The following is an 18,407-nucleotide window of genomic DNA, read 5'->3' on the forward strand; positions in this document are numbered from 1 at the left end:
CTGACCTTCAGCGGGCTTGTCAGTTTCGCCCCGGGTAAGGGGGGCGCGGGAGGGGAGTGGGCGGAGGAGGGGGCTGCCCGGAGCCTCTCGTCCGGCCCACTGACGGCATGAAGCCTTTAGGGGCACGCAGTCCTCTCAGATTTTTGGTTGAAGCCCCTCATCTGCCGTCAGTCTGAAGGCAGGGCCCCGCAGAGGACAGATCGGAGGGTCCCGACCGGCGGGGCCAGCCGAGAGGGAGAGGAGGGGGCGAGAGACAGGAAGGAAGCAAACCATCAAATTTAAGAAAAAGCCCTTTGACTTTTTCCCCCTCTCCCGCCCCAATGGCTGTGTAGCAAACATCCCCGACGATACCTTGGAAGGGACGAAGTAGGTCTGCAATCGCGATTTCGTGGGTTGAGTTCACAGTTGTGAGTGCGGGGCTCGGAGATGGAGCGGTGGTCCTCTAGGTGGAAAACGAAACGGTGGCTCTGGGATTTCACCATAACAACTCTCGCACTGACTTTCCTCTTCCAGGCTAGAGAGGTCAGAGGAGGTAAGAAAAAATGGTTTGGGGGAGGTGGGAGATTGCTGTCGGTCTTTCTCATTCTGTGCCCCTCCCCCCTTCCTTCTTCCAACCCCTCCCCCGCAAACAATTCTCTCAAATAAAATCCAGATTGTAGCTGCCACCAGGTTGGAAGTGAAGACTGGTGAGAGAGATGGATGTAGGCGGGACAGTAATGGGAGAAGAGGTAGCAGGAAAAAAGATCTGTCAGGCACAGAGCCTGCTGAAATGCCCTTCACCACCTTCCAGGGGCTTTGAAAAGAGGAAAAATATTACCTTGAACACAGAGGCAGTTGTACAAAGCTTTTGTTTGAGGAAAGGTCCTTAGACTACCTTTGAACACATCTGGTTTCTGCAGATTCTAACTAATGGAAGTCCTTTTTTAAAGGTGAGCTGAGGAGAGAATATAGAGAAAGGGCATAAAATGAACCTTGATAAAGTTTTTTTGTCTGGAACAAAGTGAGAAACAAGCTGTTTTAAGGATTTGAGAGAGACCAGGGGGAATGAATCTTGAAGACTGAGAATACTTTGTGTGTGTGTGTGTCATCTTGAGGAGATAGTAAGAGGGAAAAAATGGCAGATTAAAAGAAATGGATGGAGATAGGAAGAACACTCTTCCCGGGATTTTGCACCTTCCTCCCCTCTGTGACCCCCCCCCCCCAACTTCTTCTTGCAGGTTGGACGTGCAGTTCTCTTGGAGAATGATGAAACTCGCCAAGCAAATGGGGTGGGGGCGGAGGAATAGGGATTGGAAGGAAGGGGAGGGGGCGTGGGGTGGGATGGGAGGAGAGAGGTAAGGAAAAGTTCCTACGTGGCACCACCAAATATTCAATGACCAGACCTGCTGGGAAGACTGCAGCTCTGTCAGTACCCGAGGAGGGAGAGCGACTTCACTCCTCCCCTCCGCCTCCTCCCTCCCCTTCCCCCGCCCTTTCCCGCAAAGGCATCTGGCTGGAGCGGTCCGTTAGGTGCTGTAGACACGGCTGGCGGGAGGACGGTCTCCTTTGGAGTTAAGGGAGCCCAAACAGTTTATAGTAGAAAAGCAAGCTTTGTCGGGGTGCGCAGAGAAGTAGGGGTAAGAAGGAGGGCGGCGATGATTGGCTGAGGGAGAAACAAATTGTCAACCCCAAAGGCTCAGGCTTTAGCAGAAACCTGAGTCTGATCCTGGTGGGTGCCAAGATCTGAGTTCTCCTTTGTGGGAGTTAGCGCTCCCGGAGGCCGAACTCTGCGAAGCCAGGTCTGTATTTCTTCCCCACACTTTGTGATTGTTCACCTTCCTGAGGAGCAGGCAGGGATGGCTTATTCCTCTGTGACTTTTCCTGGCGAATAGTACAGTCAGAGACTCATTAGGACTATCTTTGAATTTTTGAATAAGTCATGCTGATTCATTCATTTCTACATTTTAAAAGATAAATAGTCGAGTCTTGAAAGTGAAATCTATCAAAAGTTTGCACTTTACCTTTGGTACCTGGTCACCAGCGGGATTGGTCGGTTCTGTCCTCAGGTCTGCCCTCTGCTGGTTTTCTTTATTATTTGGAATTAAAGCAACTGCCTCAGGATATAAGGCCTCCTAAAATCCTTCTAAGTACAATGATCCTGAAAAAGGACACTTGATTAAGGAAGAACAGGTATACTGTTTCCTTTTGAACTTTTCCAGCTATTTCTTTTGTCCAAAGTTGGGACAAGTATCATAATGGCAGCTTTTTGTTTTTAATATGGAAACTAAGACTTTCTTCAGTGAAGACAGATGCATTGTAAACTCAAGAGACTTATAGGTATTCAGGGATTATTTCACTGAAGATGTTTCACTTCCACACTGGGGCTTCTTTAAAGCTCTTAGGAGATCAGAAAGGTCAAATTTCTACACTTGTGATGCATAATTTTCTCATTTAAATCTAGCTGCATACCTAAAACTCTTTTAAACAAAACATCTTAGTACCACATCAAATGACTGGTGGTAGAAGAAACTTCTCTATTATTACAAAACCATCTAAAGTGAGAAGTAGCGAACTTTAAAGATCATGTGTAGTTTCTGTTTGTTATTTTTGATGAAATATCTTGAAAGTTATATGGTTATTTGGATCTTCACATTGTTTAAGATTTGGTGTTCGTTTCACCAAATTGCTAGGTGCTTATTCTTTAGAAGGAAACTATATTTACTTAAACCTACTTTTGTAGGCATTCTTACCACCTAATGAAATTCAAAAAGGAAATACTATATTAATGCTTAAAAAGGAAACACTAGCCTGAATCATCACACAAAGGAAAAGTAAACTCAGTGTCCATCCAGTTCTCATGCTAGCCTTTATATTTGCAATTGATGTAACAATGAGTTAGTTTCTAAATAAGGTATTGTATACCAGAATTATACTATATATTTATAGAATGTGATTTCTCTGAGTTGCAGTGGTATGATCTGACTGTTAAACTGAAAGATAATTTAAAGATAGCTTTTATCTAAAATTTGTATTTCTTGGATTAAAAAATGCTTAAGCCTAAAAAGTTCTGGGTTCATAATAAATTGGACTCTAAAAATATGTAGTAAAAATATGTAGTTAGGATCCTGATGCATCTTACAGAGAAAACCTTACAAAGAAAATTTCTTGGAGTGAATGAAAAGAAAGTCAGTGAATTCACACAGTCATATTATTTTACTTTGCAAATCCAAACTCTGTAATTTAGTAATCTTTAACTTACTTTAAAAATTTTTGGTATTTATTACGGTTTAGTAAGAAGAAAAGAGTAAGCATTATTTTTTATATTCATTTGCATTAACTTCAGGATCATATTTCATATACTTGCTTATGGTTAATATAAATGTTTTATCTCATGAATTTATAGATTTCATATTCAGTTAGTTCAGTACTTATTAAGATAGAACCTGAAATTTACCTGGAATTTATAGTGACTATAACTCATGACTGTGTTCAGATTGGTGGTTTTATGATAGATGGTTTTAGCAGTTTTTAAAGGAGTTAAGCTAAATTGAGTAAAAAGAAAATATAATATCTGATTGAATCATTTTGTTGCTAATTAAAGTGGTATTCTACCTTTGGTGGTTGAGCCAATACTGTGCCTTGCAAAACGTTGATTAATTTTATGAAGAATTTTCGAAGCTTGTCAGTAGTTGGTAGTGATTCCTGCTGAAGTGTTTTGAGTGCCTGGGATCAGCAGGTGAAATGGTGCTGGCTTCCAGAGTATGTGCTAATCCAACTTTGGGAAGAGATCAAGCTTGTCCCTTAGGTTACTCAATCAGAAATCAGTTAAAAGATCAGATATGCTTCTGATAGCAAATGAAGTATCTTCTATGATTATTAATATTGTGTTTCCCTTTGTTTTTTAAAGCAAAATCAACAAAGTCTGTAATAAACACTGAAGAAAAGTAGGAAGCTCATGAGAAACATCTTCCTGGATCTTTTATACAGATAACCTTAGTTTAGGTGGCACATATATATTCAGTTAATTATAGACACTTTCACAAAATTGTCTATTAGTTTTAATATTAAGTATATTAATATTTTAATGTGACAATTAACTTTATAATTAATACTTTGCTAAAATCTACTTTATAAAAATAATTCTGTAAGAGGTATACGCAGAGTTTTAAATAAAATTATGAAGTTGCAAAATGAGAAATATATATATCTAAATATTATGATTGCTTATGATTTATATAATTAAATTTTAGCTTCTATGTTTGCTTCGATTTGTGACTAAAATTGAAGGGGCACATTATTCAAGTTATCACTAAAATACAGCAAGGCAAACATGGCCCCCTTTTCAAATTTGTGGGTAGGATTTCTGACAAAAAATAAGTAGTTACCTTTTTATTCTTAAATTTTGTTTCTTTTCTGAGACAAATTTTTCTTCGCTCTGGTTAACTTATTTAGGCACTACCTATGTAGTGATAATGAATGGATTCGAATCAAGTTTCAGTGAGAGTGTGTAATAAAAAGCTGAATTTTTCGAAAAAAGAAAAGGTGTTTAGATTCTTTTAAAGAGAATGCTAGAGATAGAAATTCTTATAAAAATTGCAACTCCATACTACCTTCTCACTTTACTAATGAGGAAACTAAGGCACAGAAAAATTCTTAACTGAATCCTGTCTCTAAAAAAACCATATTCATATAATAGTCAAGATTTTCCATAAATGAGTAGGATGAAATCTGCAATAATGATAAAGTATCTTTAAATAATAGTAGTCTGAGACTTAATAGAATAAACAATTATTAATTTGTGTGTATTTGTGAAATATAGAATGACCATATATTGCTTAAATATATGTGCTGGAGTTTAGATTAGTGAGGATAGATTAAGTGAAAATGATGAATCAAAGAAAACACAGGAGATTATAGAACACATTTAAAAATTCCTCAATATTCTAAATTTAGATATAGGTAATTTTTGATAATTTGTATTATTAATATACCTAATTATGTGATTCTATAAAATCTGTATCAATGTAAAAAGTGCAACAGTTTATAAAATATTTTTGTATACATTTGTTGCTGGATTATGAACATAGTTTTTTTTTTTCCCCTCTCTAAATTTCCTAATAGAGGACCCAGTACAACTTTGAATTTTCAGGAAGCTAAGAAAGTTATATGTTTATTTCAAATAAGACAAATAATGTCGAATTTCTCTTTTCATGTTGATTTTATATTGATTGGGTGATACATATTATATCTAATTGTATGTTTTTTATTAATAAGTCAGATAATGAATCGATTTTTACTTGATACGGGTTACTTGTTTAACAGATAACCTTTTTTCCAAACAAGCAGTCAGCTTTGGGAAAAAAATAACAGATGCGCTTAGTAGTGCAAATTCTAATTCAAGTTTTTCCTTTTGGATTGTCAAAGTGTCGAAAAGTACATAATCACCTTTTACTTTGGGAATAAATGGATAGTTAATTTATAGAGAAATACTTCCTTTTCAGGGGCTACCATGATATGCGGTGCTGGCAATGGCTAAGATAGAGCTAGTATTTCAACCATGAAGTTTTTTCCTCTCTTTTGGGAAATTCAGTACATGTCCTTAAGGTCCTGAAGAAGATACTAAGGAAATTAATAGTTCTACGTATGACTAACTCTTTTATATGAATACAGGGTTTTATACATATTGACCCAGCCCTATCATTCAATATAATTTTTAGTGATGATGTTTAGGTATTTAAAAGCCAGAATCATATTATATCCTAAATGCACTTTTCTTTCCTGTCCACCTTTGGAGAAAGTGCAGTTGGTTTGTGATCTTTAGGAATTCAAGGGAACTGCAGAGTTGGGACTAAGGGCTGATCTGCATTTCTGCTTTTACTCCTCCACTTCCCCCATTTAATACTGGGGAAATGTGACCTGAGCTGGAAGTGGTGAGAGGAAATCAAACTTTTTTTTTTTTGAGCATTGAAGTTTTGTCCCTTAGCAAAGAAGAAAGAGAGGTACACACAGGTGCTATAAAAAGTTACAGTGCTCCTTACGCTTTCTCCCTGAAGAGTCTATTTTAAATGCAGTTTTCAATGTATACTAAAATTACGCTATAATGAATTTCCTAAATTTGGACTTTTTTCTACTGATTTCTTTTGCAATTAAACTCAGAACCTAAAGGGATTTGCTTTTTTTTTAAACTACCTTCTGTATTCTAATGTATCTATTTATTTCTCCTTTCAAAACCCTAATATGCTTTTCTTTTTATAGATAATTGTGATTTTTTTTTTTTTTTTTTACTTTCAGTTGTGTCAGAACTCAACATGAATAATACTCTTGGGTAGAGAAGATGAAACAATTTTAAAGTGATTTAGTGAGCAGTATCTATTTATCAGTTGCAGTCTTTGGCCTACTACTGACTTGGCTAGTGGTTCTTTAGACATTGGCTGATCACCAGACCTACTGTTATCTGGTAAAATAAACTCTTTGCTTGCTGCGCATGGAATTAGAGACAGTGCTATTAATTTAGTAGAAAGAACTCAGAGAAAAGAAAGGTTATCGTATTTCAGAGTAAGAGACCAGTTTAAATACGACTTGACAATTGAGAACTAAAACAAACCTGTGTAAAAGTGCTTCAGCACAATCAACTTTTGCAATCCCTCAAACCTTCATTTTCTTTTTTTTTTTTTCGCCTTAAAAAGCATTTCTTTCTTATTTTAACCAAATTTAATTGCTCTTGAATGGCCCTGTACTGTACAGTCCAATGAAGGTCCCTATTCATAGAACTTGAGCGTATAGGATGTCAGTGGAAGCGTCCTTCCTCTATCTGACTGGTAAACTCACATCCGGGCTTATAGGAGCAAACCTTAGACTGTATGAGGCAGTTGGCTTTCCTTTCTCACTCAGACTTTAACAAACAATTTCCCGAAAGGATGACTACTACAAAAGAGCAGTAGTTGCAATTCCTGACAAAACTAGTAAGAAGCTCTAACACATTTTCCTACTTTGTGCTCTTAGGTACCACTGCGGAGAGTCATGAGTATTAGTGGTGCACGCTAAGTCACTTCAGTTGTGTCTGACTCTTTGCAACCCTATGGACTGTAGCCCACCAGACTCCTTTGTCCATGGGATTCTCCAGGCAAGAATATTAGGGTGGGTTTTGCTGTACCCTCCTCCAGGGATCTTCCTGACTCAGGCATTGAACCCAGGTCTCAGGTCTCCCGCACTGGCAAGCAGATTCTTGACCACTAGCGCCACCTGTGGTATTTGCCCTTAACTCTCTTTTCAGACTAACTGTGAAGTATAGCCTTCTACTTGCTGTCACTCTTTGAATGCTGATGAACCTTCAAAATACTTCACTGGTTTTGAGGACAAACGTATTGTACAGATGGCCTAGCATGATGTACAGTGCCCTTCTGTATGTCTCAGACTCAGATTTCCCACTCCAACACCATGCACCCTGCACACTAGGCATGTTAAACCTCTTGACCATCTTCTCCCCTGTCCTGGAATGCATTATTCTTTTTTGCCTGGAATGTATTTTTCCTTCTCATCCATCTAGCAGATACTTTCTCATACTTCAAGATTTAACTCAAGCTGCGTACTCCAGACATATGTAGAAAGAAGCTCTAACACTGAATGCATATGTCTCCTTGTAAGCATTTTTGTATAGAATCTCATTCATTCTGACAGTTGTCTTAGAAGTCAGCTAATACTACCATCTCTATTTTACCCATAAGGAAACTGAAAAACAGATAAGTTAATTGTCTTACTTAAGACCATACAGCTACTGTGTGACAGATCCAGGATTTGAACCCAGACAGTCTTGCTCCAGAGCTCTTGCTTTTGACCATTTGCCCATGTTTACTTTATTGTGTATTCTTTTTATATATAAATCGTTTTTAAAAATAATTTTATCTATTTCTTTTATGGTTGCCCTGGGTCTTCAATGCTGTACACAGGCTTTTTCTCGTTGAGGTGAGCGGGGGCTACTCTTCGGGGCTACTCTTCATTTCTGTGCCCTGGCTTCTCACTGCAGTGGCTTCTCTTGTTACAGAACACAGGCTCTAGGCACGTGGGCTTCAGTAGTTGCAGCATGAAGGCTCAGTAGTTGTGACTCACAGGGTCTAGAGCACAGGCTCAGTAGTTGTGGCACACAAGCTTAGTTGCTCTATGGCATGTGGTATGTGGCATGATCTTTCCTGCATCAGGGATCAAATCTTTGTATCCTGCACTGGTAGGCAGATTCTTATCTACTGCACCACCAGGAAAGTCTTATTGTATATTCTTAACGCTTTTGCACAGCCTCCCTAACTATGCTTATGATTATGGTGCCTTGGGGCCTAGCAATAATGTGCAAATCATGCAGCTGTAACCATTGTAAATATCATGTAAATTGTGCAAATAACTTGAATGCTACCAAGGAAAAATATAAAGAGATTTTGGTGAAAGATGATGTCTTAATTCAAGTGACTCTTCAGCTTGCACTAAATTTCAATGGTGAAAGACCTGTCACTCTTCCCATTTTAGGGACAAATCTAAGCCTTAATGATGGCAGAGAACCAAAGGGGAGTGGAGGGAAGCTAGCATGTGTTACTTTATTCCTTTGACTAAGGGGAAATTGACAGCTTTGTCTGTAGGTGTTCAAGGTTCAGCTTGGGGTTGGCCTGGTTTCATTAAGTAACAGGGACACTTACAAATTGCTGCCTGTTTTAATCAGGATCTATTACAAGGAACAACAGTTCTATTCCACTTTGGGGGATTGATGTATGGGAGTAAGCTTATTACCTTCAGTATAAAGTGTCAGATGTGATTATCTAAAAGCTGTTTGAATGTAATCAGCTAGGGGAATGTAACTGAAAGATACATGGTCTGCAAGAAAAAAAAAAAAAGGACACATTATAATTATTTTAAAAGTTCTTCATTTATATATTAGCCTTCCTCTAGGAGTTGCTGGAGGGTAAAGACTGTGATTTAGTTTTCTTTCCCTAGTGTCTGCCAAGATGCCAGAATGAACACAGGATATGATATAGTCACCATTTAGATTACTAATTACCTTCTTGCTTTGCTCATCAGACTGGAACAAGGTTAAAATCTAGTTAACTTGGAGTGGTGTAAAGTGACCTCCTCATGTCATGTTGTTAACAGTGATTGGAGTCCCCCTCCCTCTTTTTCTTTTCTCACTCTCTGAAAGTAAATAAATTGCTGCTTCTTTCCAGCTTTCCTCATTTGGAAAATAGTTTTGCACATTCTCTCCAAAGATATTTTTATATATTTGAAGCTTTCAGTTGACCATACTATCTCTAAAACTGGAGTTTGCTTTAACATAGTAGTATGACTGATAAAATGCCATATGAAGTCATATTTTTGCTTTGACAGCAACATAAATCATCATTTCACTTGTCTATTATTGAACAGGAAAGTTTAATTCAAATTTGATTTCAATCTGTAAAAGTAATAATTGAGAAAACCCTGTCGTATATCATTTTTCAAACCTTTATTTCAGTTTTGTATGATATTAAGGGTTGTCTAATTTTGCTTAATGACTATTAGGAAAAGTAGCCTATCTGTATTTATTGCATTATGATTATTTCAGTAAGATAGTTCTTCAAGTTAGAAAGCAAATTGCATGTTGCATATATAATTATATTATTATGAAGTACCATCTTTAAGAAGGAGTACTTAAAATTTCAAGTGCTTAATAAGATTAATAGTCTATAGCCATAGAATTGTTTTGGATAAAAATGTATTTTTAATATTCTATTCCTATCCATTGTATATTTTAGTTCCACTAAAATCATCAGGATGGGTATCTTTATCTGCTTTATTTCGTGTGCCCTAAGCATGCAGATTGAAACCTATCACATTTGGAAAATTTTTGTTGAATAAGGTAAAGATGTTGACTGCAGCTCAGATGAATTGCTTTTCAATAACCTAATCGATAACCTGAGATAGGATATAAATTATGTAAATAAGCTGTTGGCAGTGTCTGTGGAATATACCTAACAGATTTTTGCTAATACTGTTATGATTTCTTGGAAATGGCTGTCTCTGTTTTGTCTCCAAGCAAACTATGGTCTTTACGATGAATACTCTCCCAATCTGCTTACCATTACTTTTTTTACACAGAATTTAGTTATTATCTCCTCTAGGAATACCTCTTCTTAACCATGGAGACTAGGATAATCGACCTTGTGTAGCATCCTAAAGCACAGAAACCTTATCATAGAATGGCATCTAGCACTATACCTGGAGTATAACAGATGGCCAGTAAACATTCATAGAGTGAATTAATGAGCTCATAATTAAGACATTTTTATTAAAGTCAATAGGACAGGAGTACTCAATTATGGCTTGATATCACAATCATTTCCAGTCCCATCCCTGTGCATATTGATTGAGTAGATTTTGTACAGAATCCAAGCATAACTGCTTTATAAGGCTCTACATATAATTTTGATGCACAACCAAGGATTCATGAACCTTCTGAAATAGGAAATAAATGTATATAAAAATGAGGATTGCCTAGTTTGTATTACAGTGTACTGGAAGTCAAGTGAAAGATTATTTATCTGCTATGTGCAGATCTTCTGATACATACCTTATTGTCAAACAGAAGTAGTTCTGCATAAAATAATATAAGTAGATCAACTGATCATGATATTGATAATGCTTTTTTAAAAAAATCCTCCTCTTCATAGCATGTAACAAACTAAATGCCAATAAATATTTCTCTTCTCAACTTAAAGTCAAATTATTATAATGAAAATATAATTTTAATTTTATAATAAGCATATTTTAATAGCTTTGGGCTTCCCTGGTGGCTCAGCTAGTAAAGAATCTGCCTGCAATGCAGGAGACCTGAGTTCCATCCTTGGGTCTTGGGAAGATCCCCTGGAAAAGCGAATGGCAATCCACTCCATTATTCTTGCCTGGAGAATTCCACTGGACAGAGGAGCTGCAGGCTATAGTCCATGGGGTCACAAAGAGTTGGACATGACTGAGTGATTTTCACTTTCAATAGATTTGACCACTTATAAATCAGACTTTATTTTCTTGGGCTCCAAAATCACTGCAGATGGTGACAGTAGCCATGAAATTAAATGATGCTGACGAACCTGGACAGCATATTAAAAAGAAGAGACATCACTTTGCCCACAAAGCTCCCTATAGTCAAAGCTATGGTTTTTCCAGTAGTCACATACAGATGTGAGAGTTGGACCATAAAAAAGGCTGAACAACGAAGAACTGATGCTTTTGAACTGTATTGGAGAAGACTCTTGAGTGTCCCTTGGACTGCAAGGAGATCCAACCAGTCTATCCTAAAGGAACTTAGTTGTGAATATTCATTGGAATGACTGATGCTGAAGCTGAAACTCCAATACTTTGGCCACCTGATGTTAAGAGCCAACTCATTGGAAAAGACCCTGATGCTGGGAAAGATTGAGGACAGGAGGAGAAGGGGGCCACAGAGAATGAGATGGTTGGACAGCATCACCAACTCAATGGACCTGAGTTTGAACAAACTCTGGGAGATAGTGAATGACAGGGAAGCTGAATGACAGGGAAGTCTAGCATGCTGCTGTCCATGGGATTGCAAAGAGTCAGACATGACTAGAGATTGAACAACAACAACAAAATAAAAAATGCCATACTTTTCAAATATTACATTTTCAACTGGTGTTTCTTCTTCTGTTACCATTCTCAAAGTTGTGACTTTATTTCTGCTTTCAATTTTCAGTATATAATGCTTTTTATGATATGAGAAAGTTCAGGATTAAAGTTGTTAAACAACTGAGAAAATTAAATGATCCCCTTCTTTGTGCAGTCACTGTGTTAGGTGTCAGGACTACATAGATGGTAGTTCAGGCTCCATTCTCATGGAGTGTGTGTGTTACCAGGAGAGTGCTGGAGTGGAGGGTATGGGGAGGGACCATGTAACATAAGACCATAAAGGTATACTTTCCTGCATAGAATGGAATGACATGACTAATTTAAAGATATAGAAAGGCTGCCAAGTTGGCATGGTCAGCACATACTTTCATATCTGAACATGACTAGGTGGTTCCAACTGATTGCAACCACTGGATTCTCTGACAAATAACCAGGGAAGTAGAGCAATGCAGCTTTTTTCTGGATTATTTAATCTACTGTAAAGTGAACTGACATTCTCAATAGTAATTAGTACAGTTGAGTCACAGTTGATATGGAGTTATAGTCATGATGAAGTTGAAAAATGAATGAATAAATAATCTTCCTATTTTATAAAGGAGTATGATAAGCAACCATGTACACATTTATAAAGTCTATTATGAGACAAAGTAACCTAATATTTTTAAACCTTACAATGTGATTGTTCTTGTTATTAACCACATTATAGCATGTTTTAGAACATAAAGTGTAAACAGTGATTTTTGTTTCTGAAGATCAATATGTTGGACCAAAACCTCTGTTTTATTTAGTTGGGAATAAGTTACTTATTATAAGCATTTTTAACTTATAATGATTTCTTTCATGGAAAGTTATATCAAATAGAGTTTTAAAAATATATCATTAATTTAGTTATAGTTTAAAATGACATTGATAGTCTGTCAACTCCCAGAGTTTTATTGTTACTACTCTAGACCTTTCCCCTGAACTTCCCCTAAACTTCAGACTCCTAAACTCATTCAACTGCCTATTCAGCTGTTTCCAGTGGCATTTACTAAGTCATCTCAAAATTAGCATGCCTAAAACTGAACTGCAGAACTCCAGCCCTAAAGTCCATTCATCACAGTCTTCCCTGTCTCAGTTAATGGCAACACAATCAATCATGATGTTTGAACTAAAAACGTTGGTGTCATCTTTGACTCCTTTTCTCTCATACTCCACTCTGGTCTGCTGTCTTCAGAATACATCCATAATATCACAAAGTAATTCATCTCTCAACCCAAGAAAACAGTATCAACAAAATTTTACATCTAGAAGATTGCAATTGCTCCTTCTCTGCACTCTAATTCTACTCCAGTGTCCCTAGAGTCTGTTAACATAGCAGTCACAGTCTTCTGAAAAATTAGTTAGCTGATGTTCTTTCTCTCTCTTTAACTTTCAGTGGTTTTCCATTTCATTTGCAATTAAATCTAAACTCCTTGAATATCCCACAGGACCTATGCAAGCTGCCTTCAACATGCCCTCATTGTTACTTCTCTGACCTCATCTCTTACATCCCTGTATTTCCTTGGCTGGAGGCATATTTATCTCCTTGCATTTCCTTCAGTGTCTTAGGTCAGCTCCTATTTCATGTTCTTTGCACTTACTAGTCTCTTTGCTTGCAATACCACTGCATAAAAACCTCAAGGTAGAGGAAGAGCTTATGCCTTTTCCGAATTTACTCAAACCTTATCTTTTTGAGGCTTTTCCTGTCTTACATATATTAAAATCCATATCACCGTAACCCTTCTTATATTCATTCACTGATTTATTTTTCTCCTTTATTGTTGTTCAGTTGCCCAGTTGTGCCTGACTCTTTGAGACCCCATGGACTGCGGCATGCCAGGCCTCCCTGTCCCTCACCATCTCCCGAAGTTTGCCCAAGTTCATGTCCATTGCATCAGTGATGCCATCCAGCCATCTCATCCTCTGATGCCCTCCTTTCCTTTTGCCCTCAATCTTTCCCAGCATCAGGAACTTTTCCAATGAGTTGGCTGTTTGCATCAGATGACCAAAATACTGGAGCTTCCACTTCAGCATCAGTTCTTCCAATGAGTATTCAGGGTTGATTTCCCTTAAAATTCACAAGTTTGATCTTCTTGCTGTCTGAAAGGAACTTTCAGAAGTCTTGCCCAGCACTACATTTCAAAGGCATCTGTCTTCTTTATGTGACACTGTATGTGACACTGGGAAGACCATAGTCTTGACGATACAGACCTTTGTCGGCAGAAGTGTCTCTGCTTTTCAATACACTGTCTAGTTTGTCATAGGTTTCCTGCCTAGAAGCAACTGTCTTCTGAGTTCATGGCTGCAGTCACCATCCGCAGTGATTTTAGAGCCCAAGAAGAGGAAATCTGTCACTACTTCCACCTTTTCCCCTTCTATTTGCCATGAAGTAATGGGGTCAGATGCCATGATCTTAGTTTTCTTTTAATTTTTAGTTTTAAGTCCACTTTTTCACTTTCCTCCTTCACCCTCATTAAGAGGCTCTTTATTTCCTCTTTGCTTTCTGCCATTAGAGTGGTATCATCTCCATATCTGAGTCTGTTGATGTTTGTTTGGTCTGTCTTGATTCTGGCTTGTAATTCATCCAGCCCAGCATGTCTCATGACAAACAGGGTAACGGCACACAACCCTGTTGTACTCCATTCTCAATCTTGAACCAATCAGTCGTTCCATACAGGGTTCTAATAGTTGCTTCTTGACCCACATACAGGTTTCTCAGGGGGAAGATAAGATGGTCCAGTATTCCCATCTCTTTAACAGCTTTCCACAGTTTTTTTTATCATCCACACAGTCAAAGGTTTTAGAGTAGTCAGTGAAACAGAGGCAGATGTTTTTTTCTGGAATTCCCTTGCTTTCTCTGTGATCCAGCAAATGCTTGCAATTTGATCTCTGGTTCCTCTTCCTTTTCTAAACCCAGTTTGGACATCTGGAAGTTCTTCGTTTGCATAATTCTGAAGCCTAGCGTGCAAGATTTTAAGCATGACCTTACTAGCATGGGAGATGAGTGCAATTGTCTGATGGTTAGCACAGTCTTTAGTACTACCCTTCTTGGGAATTGGGACGAGGATTGACCTTTTCCAGTTCTGTGGTCACTACTGGATCTTCCTAATTTGCTGACATATTGAATGCAACACCTTGATGGCATTATCCTTTAGGGTTTTGAATAGCTCTATTGGAATTCCATTTAATCCACTAGCTTTATTAACAGCAGTGCTTCCTGAGACCAACTTGACTTCACACCCCAGAATGTCTGGCTCTGGGTGACTACACCATTGTAGTAACACGGTTCATTGAGATCCTTTTTGTACAGTTCTGTGTATTCCTTCCATCTCCTCTTGATCTCTTCAGTGTCTCCTAGGTCCTACCATTTCTGTCCTTTATTGTTCCCATCCTTGGGCAAAATGTTCACTTGATATTTCCAATTTTCCTGGAAAGATCTTTAGTCTTTCTCCTTCTGTTGTTTTCTTCTAGTTTTATGCACTGTTCATTGAAGAGGTCCTTCTTGTCTCTCCGTGCTTTTCTTTGGAACTCAGCATTTAGTTGGATGTATCCTTCCCGTTCTCTGTTGCTTTTCACTTCTCTTTCTTCAGCCATTTGTGAAGCCTCCTCAGATAACCATTTGCCTTCTTTTCTTTTTCTTTGCAATGGTTTTGTTCACTGCCTCCAGTACAATATTGCAGACTTCCGTCCATAGTTCCTCAGGTACCCTGTTAACTAGATCTAATCCCTTGATTCTATTCATTACTTCCACTGCATATTCATAGGGGATTTGATTTAAGTTGTACCTGGCTGACCTAGTGGTTTTCCTTACTTTCTTTAGTTTAAGCCTGAATTTTTCTATGAGATGCTGATGATCTGAGCCACAGTCAGTTCTAGGTCTTGATTTTGCTGACTGTATACAGCTTCTCCTTTTTTGGCTACAAAGAATGTAATCAATTTGATTTTGGTATTGACTGTTTGGTGATGTTCGTGTGTAAAGTCTTCTCTTGTGTTGTCAAAAAAGGATACCTGCTATCACCAATGAATTCTCTTGGCAGAATTCAGTTATCCTTTGCCTTGCTTCATTTTGTTTTCCAAGGCCAAACTTCCAAGATATACTCCAGGTATATCTTGATTTCCTACTTTTGCATTCTAATCCCCAGTGATGAATAGAACATCATTTTTTGGGTGCATTAGTTCTAGGAGGTCTAGTTCTTCACAGAACTGATCAACTTCAGCTTCTTCAACATTGGTGGTAGGGGCATAGGCCTGGATTACTGTGATGTTGAATAATTTACCTTGGAAACCAACCAAGATCATCTGTCATTTTTGAGGTTGCACCCAAGTACCACATTTTGGACTCTTTGTTGATTATGAGAGCTACTCCCTTTCTTCTATGGAATTCTTGCCCACAGTAGTAGATATAATGGTCATCTGAATTAAATTTGCCCATTCTCTTATTTTAATTCACTGATTACTAAGATGTCAATGTTTATTCTTACCACCTCCTGCTTGACCACATCCAGTTTACCTTGATTCATGGACCTAACCTTCCAGGTTTCTATGCAATACTGTTCTTTGCAGCATCGGATTTTACTTTCATCACCAGACACATCCGCAACTGAGTGTCACTTCTGCTTTGGCCCAGTCCCTTCATTTTTTCTGGGGCTATTAGTAATTCTCCTCCACTTTTCCCCAGTAGCATATTGGATACCTTCTGACCTGGAGGACTCATCTTTCAGTGTCATATCTTTTTGTCCTTTTATACAGTTTATGAGGTTCCTACGGCAAGTATGGGGTGATTTTTATTCTATCCTCCAGTGGATCATGTTTTGTCAGAACTCTCTGCTATGACTTGTCCATCTGGGGTGGCCCTACACAGCATGGCTCATTGAGTCTTCCAAGTCCTTTTGCCATGTCAAGGCAGTGATCTACAAAGGGGATTTTTCTCCTTAGTTCTCCTCAAATATTTGTCATTTATGAAAAAGTAATGACATTTAAATTAAGGGTTGAGATTTTATTTTAAGGCTTTATATAAAATGTAGAATTAGATAACTTTGCAGTACAAATATTATTTGGACAGCTTCTAGGCCATATTTATCCAAATAATTCCCACATTTTTCATTTCATTTTACCTGTTTAGATATAGTCAATATAGAAATCAAATTCCACTTAGTAGAATATTTTACTTATTGTTAGATACTGTGCACATTGATCCAGTTGTCTTGAGAATTGTAGTTGTGTAGTAATTGTAATGGGGGTTTGTGCTTTGTTTTACTGGTTTAACAGAGCAGTGATCCAGGACTTGTAGTTACCTAGAAAGTAGCAGAGAGATGCTTCCCACTGAAGACCTAGAAAGCAATTACAGAGTAGGAATTATCAAGAAAATGTAAATATATGTTGCTATTCAAGTCAAATTTATTTATTGTTCCTGTGCGTGCTAAGTTGCTTTAGTTGTGTCCAACTCTATGCGACCCTATGGACTTAGCCCACCAGGCTCCTCTGTCCCTGGGATTCTTCACGCAAGAATACTGGAGTGGGTTGCTATGCCGTCCTCCAGGGGATCTTCCCAATCCAGGGATCGAAATGGCATCCCTTATGTCTTTTGCATTGGCAAATGGGTTCTTTACTACTAGGAAGCCCATTTATTGTTCCTAATCAACACTACATCTGGGATTCTGTATTTTATGGATTTTTCTTAACCACTAAATAGGACAGAATTAGAATAAATAGTGACCAGTGGGACATGAATGCAATCGATTTGATGGGAGTCATATTTTTCCATTAGTTCTACTCAGAATACTTTACTATATATTTTTTCCCTGACCTTTCCAGTTTTGAATTTTGCTCTGTAGCTGATTTAAAAAAAAAAACAAAAAAACAAAAAAACAAAAAACTAGTATTTTCACGAAATTGTAAGAAAATACATTTACATTTGATCATTGAGTTCTTATCTTCTGAAATGGTGGTACCAATAGGTTTGTTAGGTGTTTGATTTAATAAAATTAAATTAATTATAAAATTCCTAAAACTCTAGGCTCCTATTTTATATTGTCTTTGTCTATGTCATCCTCGATTTGATGCTATTCTTTGTTTGAGTATCAAATGCTTGTTTTTTCAAGAAGCATAAGACACTGCTTCTCCAAAACTTGAGTCTTGAGATGTTTGTATTTCTTTATTCTTTTTTTTTTTTTCTGTAGGGAAATATATTCTCTAAAGATAGGCTTAAATGGCAAAACATTTAAGTTTATTATACAAACATACAAACCTAGGTATGTTTCCCATACCTAGGAATATTTAATGTAAACTGCACAACTATAATCTTATATACTTACAATTTACTAATGTCTTCAAGCCTTTTATTTCTCCCATTTGCACTTTTTAAATTTTTTCTGAATACAATGATTCAATTGCATAATATAGACAAAAAGTCTGGTAGTTTAAGCCAAAAAGAATTATGTAGAGACTTAAAGCATGTATATGATTTATATTGACTTTATTTTTGCCATGCTATGTCACTTGAGTCATGTCTGACTCTTTGCAACACCTCCCCCACAACCCCGGCCCCATGGACTGTAGCCTGCCAGGCTCCTCTGTCCATGGGATTCTCCAGGCAAGAATACTGGATTGGGTCGCCATTCCCTCCTCCAGGGAATCTTCCTGATGCAGGGATTGAACCCTCATCTCTTATTCTCCTGCATTGGCAGATGAGTTCTTTACCACTAGTGCCACCTGGAAAGCCTACTTGTGCCATATAGGCATTTAAAGAT

At 37.6% G+C, this 18,407-nt stretch overlaps 1 protein-coding gene and 1 pseudogene across 3 annotated transcripts in view; both read left to right on the top strand.

The window, feature by feature from the left end:
* Window positions 1–79: 79 nt before the first annotated feature.
* COL11A1 (collagen type XI alpha 1 chain) overlaps window positions 80–18,407 on the top strand; it is a 224,976-nt gene continuing 206,648 nt past the window's right edge. For 2 of the 3 annotated variants that reach the window (XM_025288198.2, XM_044944633.1), the window contains exon 1: window positions 82–532. In XM_025288198.2, the coding sequence (XP_025143983.2) occupies window positions 427–532 (106 nt within the window). In that variant the 5' untranslated portion in view covers window positions 82–426. Of the gene's footprint in view, window positions 533–18,407 lie in introns of all 3 variants that reach the window. The other variant, XM_044944634.1, reaches the window with a different exon arrangement.
* Window positions 539–10,777, top strand: LOC123334041 (annotated as a pseudogene).

This window comes from Bubalus bubalis, chromosome 6, assembly GCF_019923935.1.
Source record: "Bubalus bubalis isolate 160015118507 breed Murrah chromosome 6, NDDB_SH_1, whole genome shotgun sequence".
NCBI lineage: Eukaryota > Metazoa > Chordata > Mammalia > Artiodactyla > Bovidae > Bubalus > Bubalus bubalis.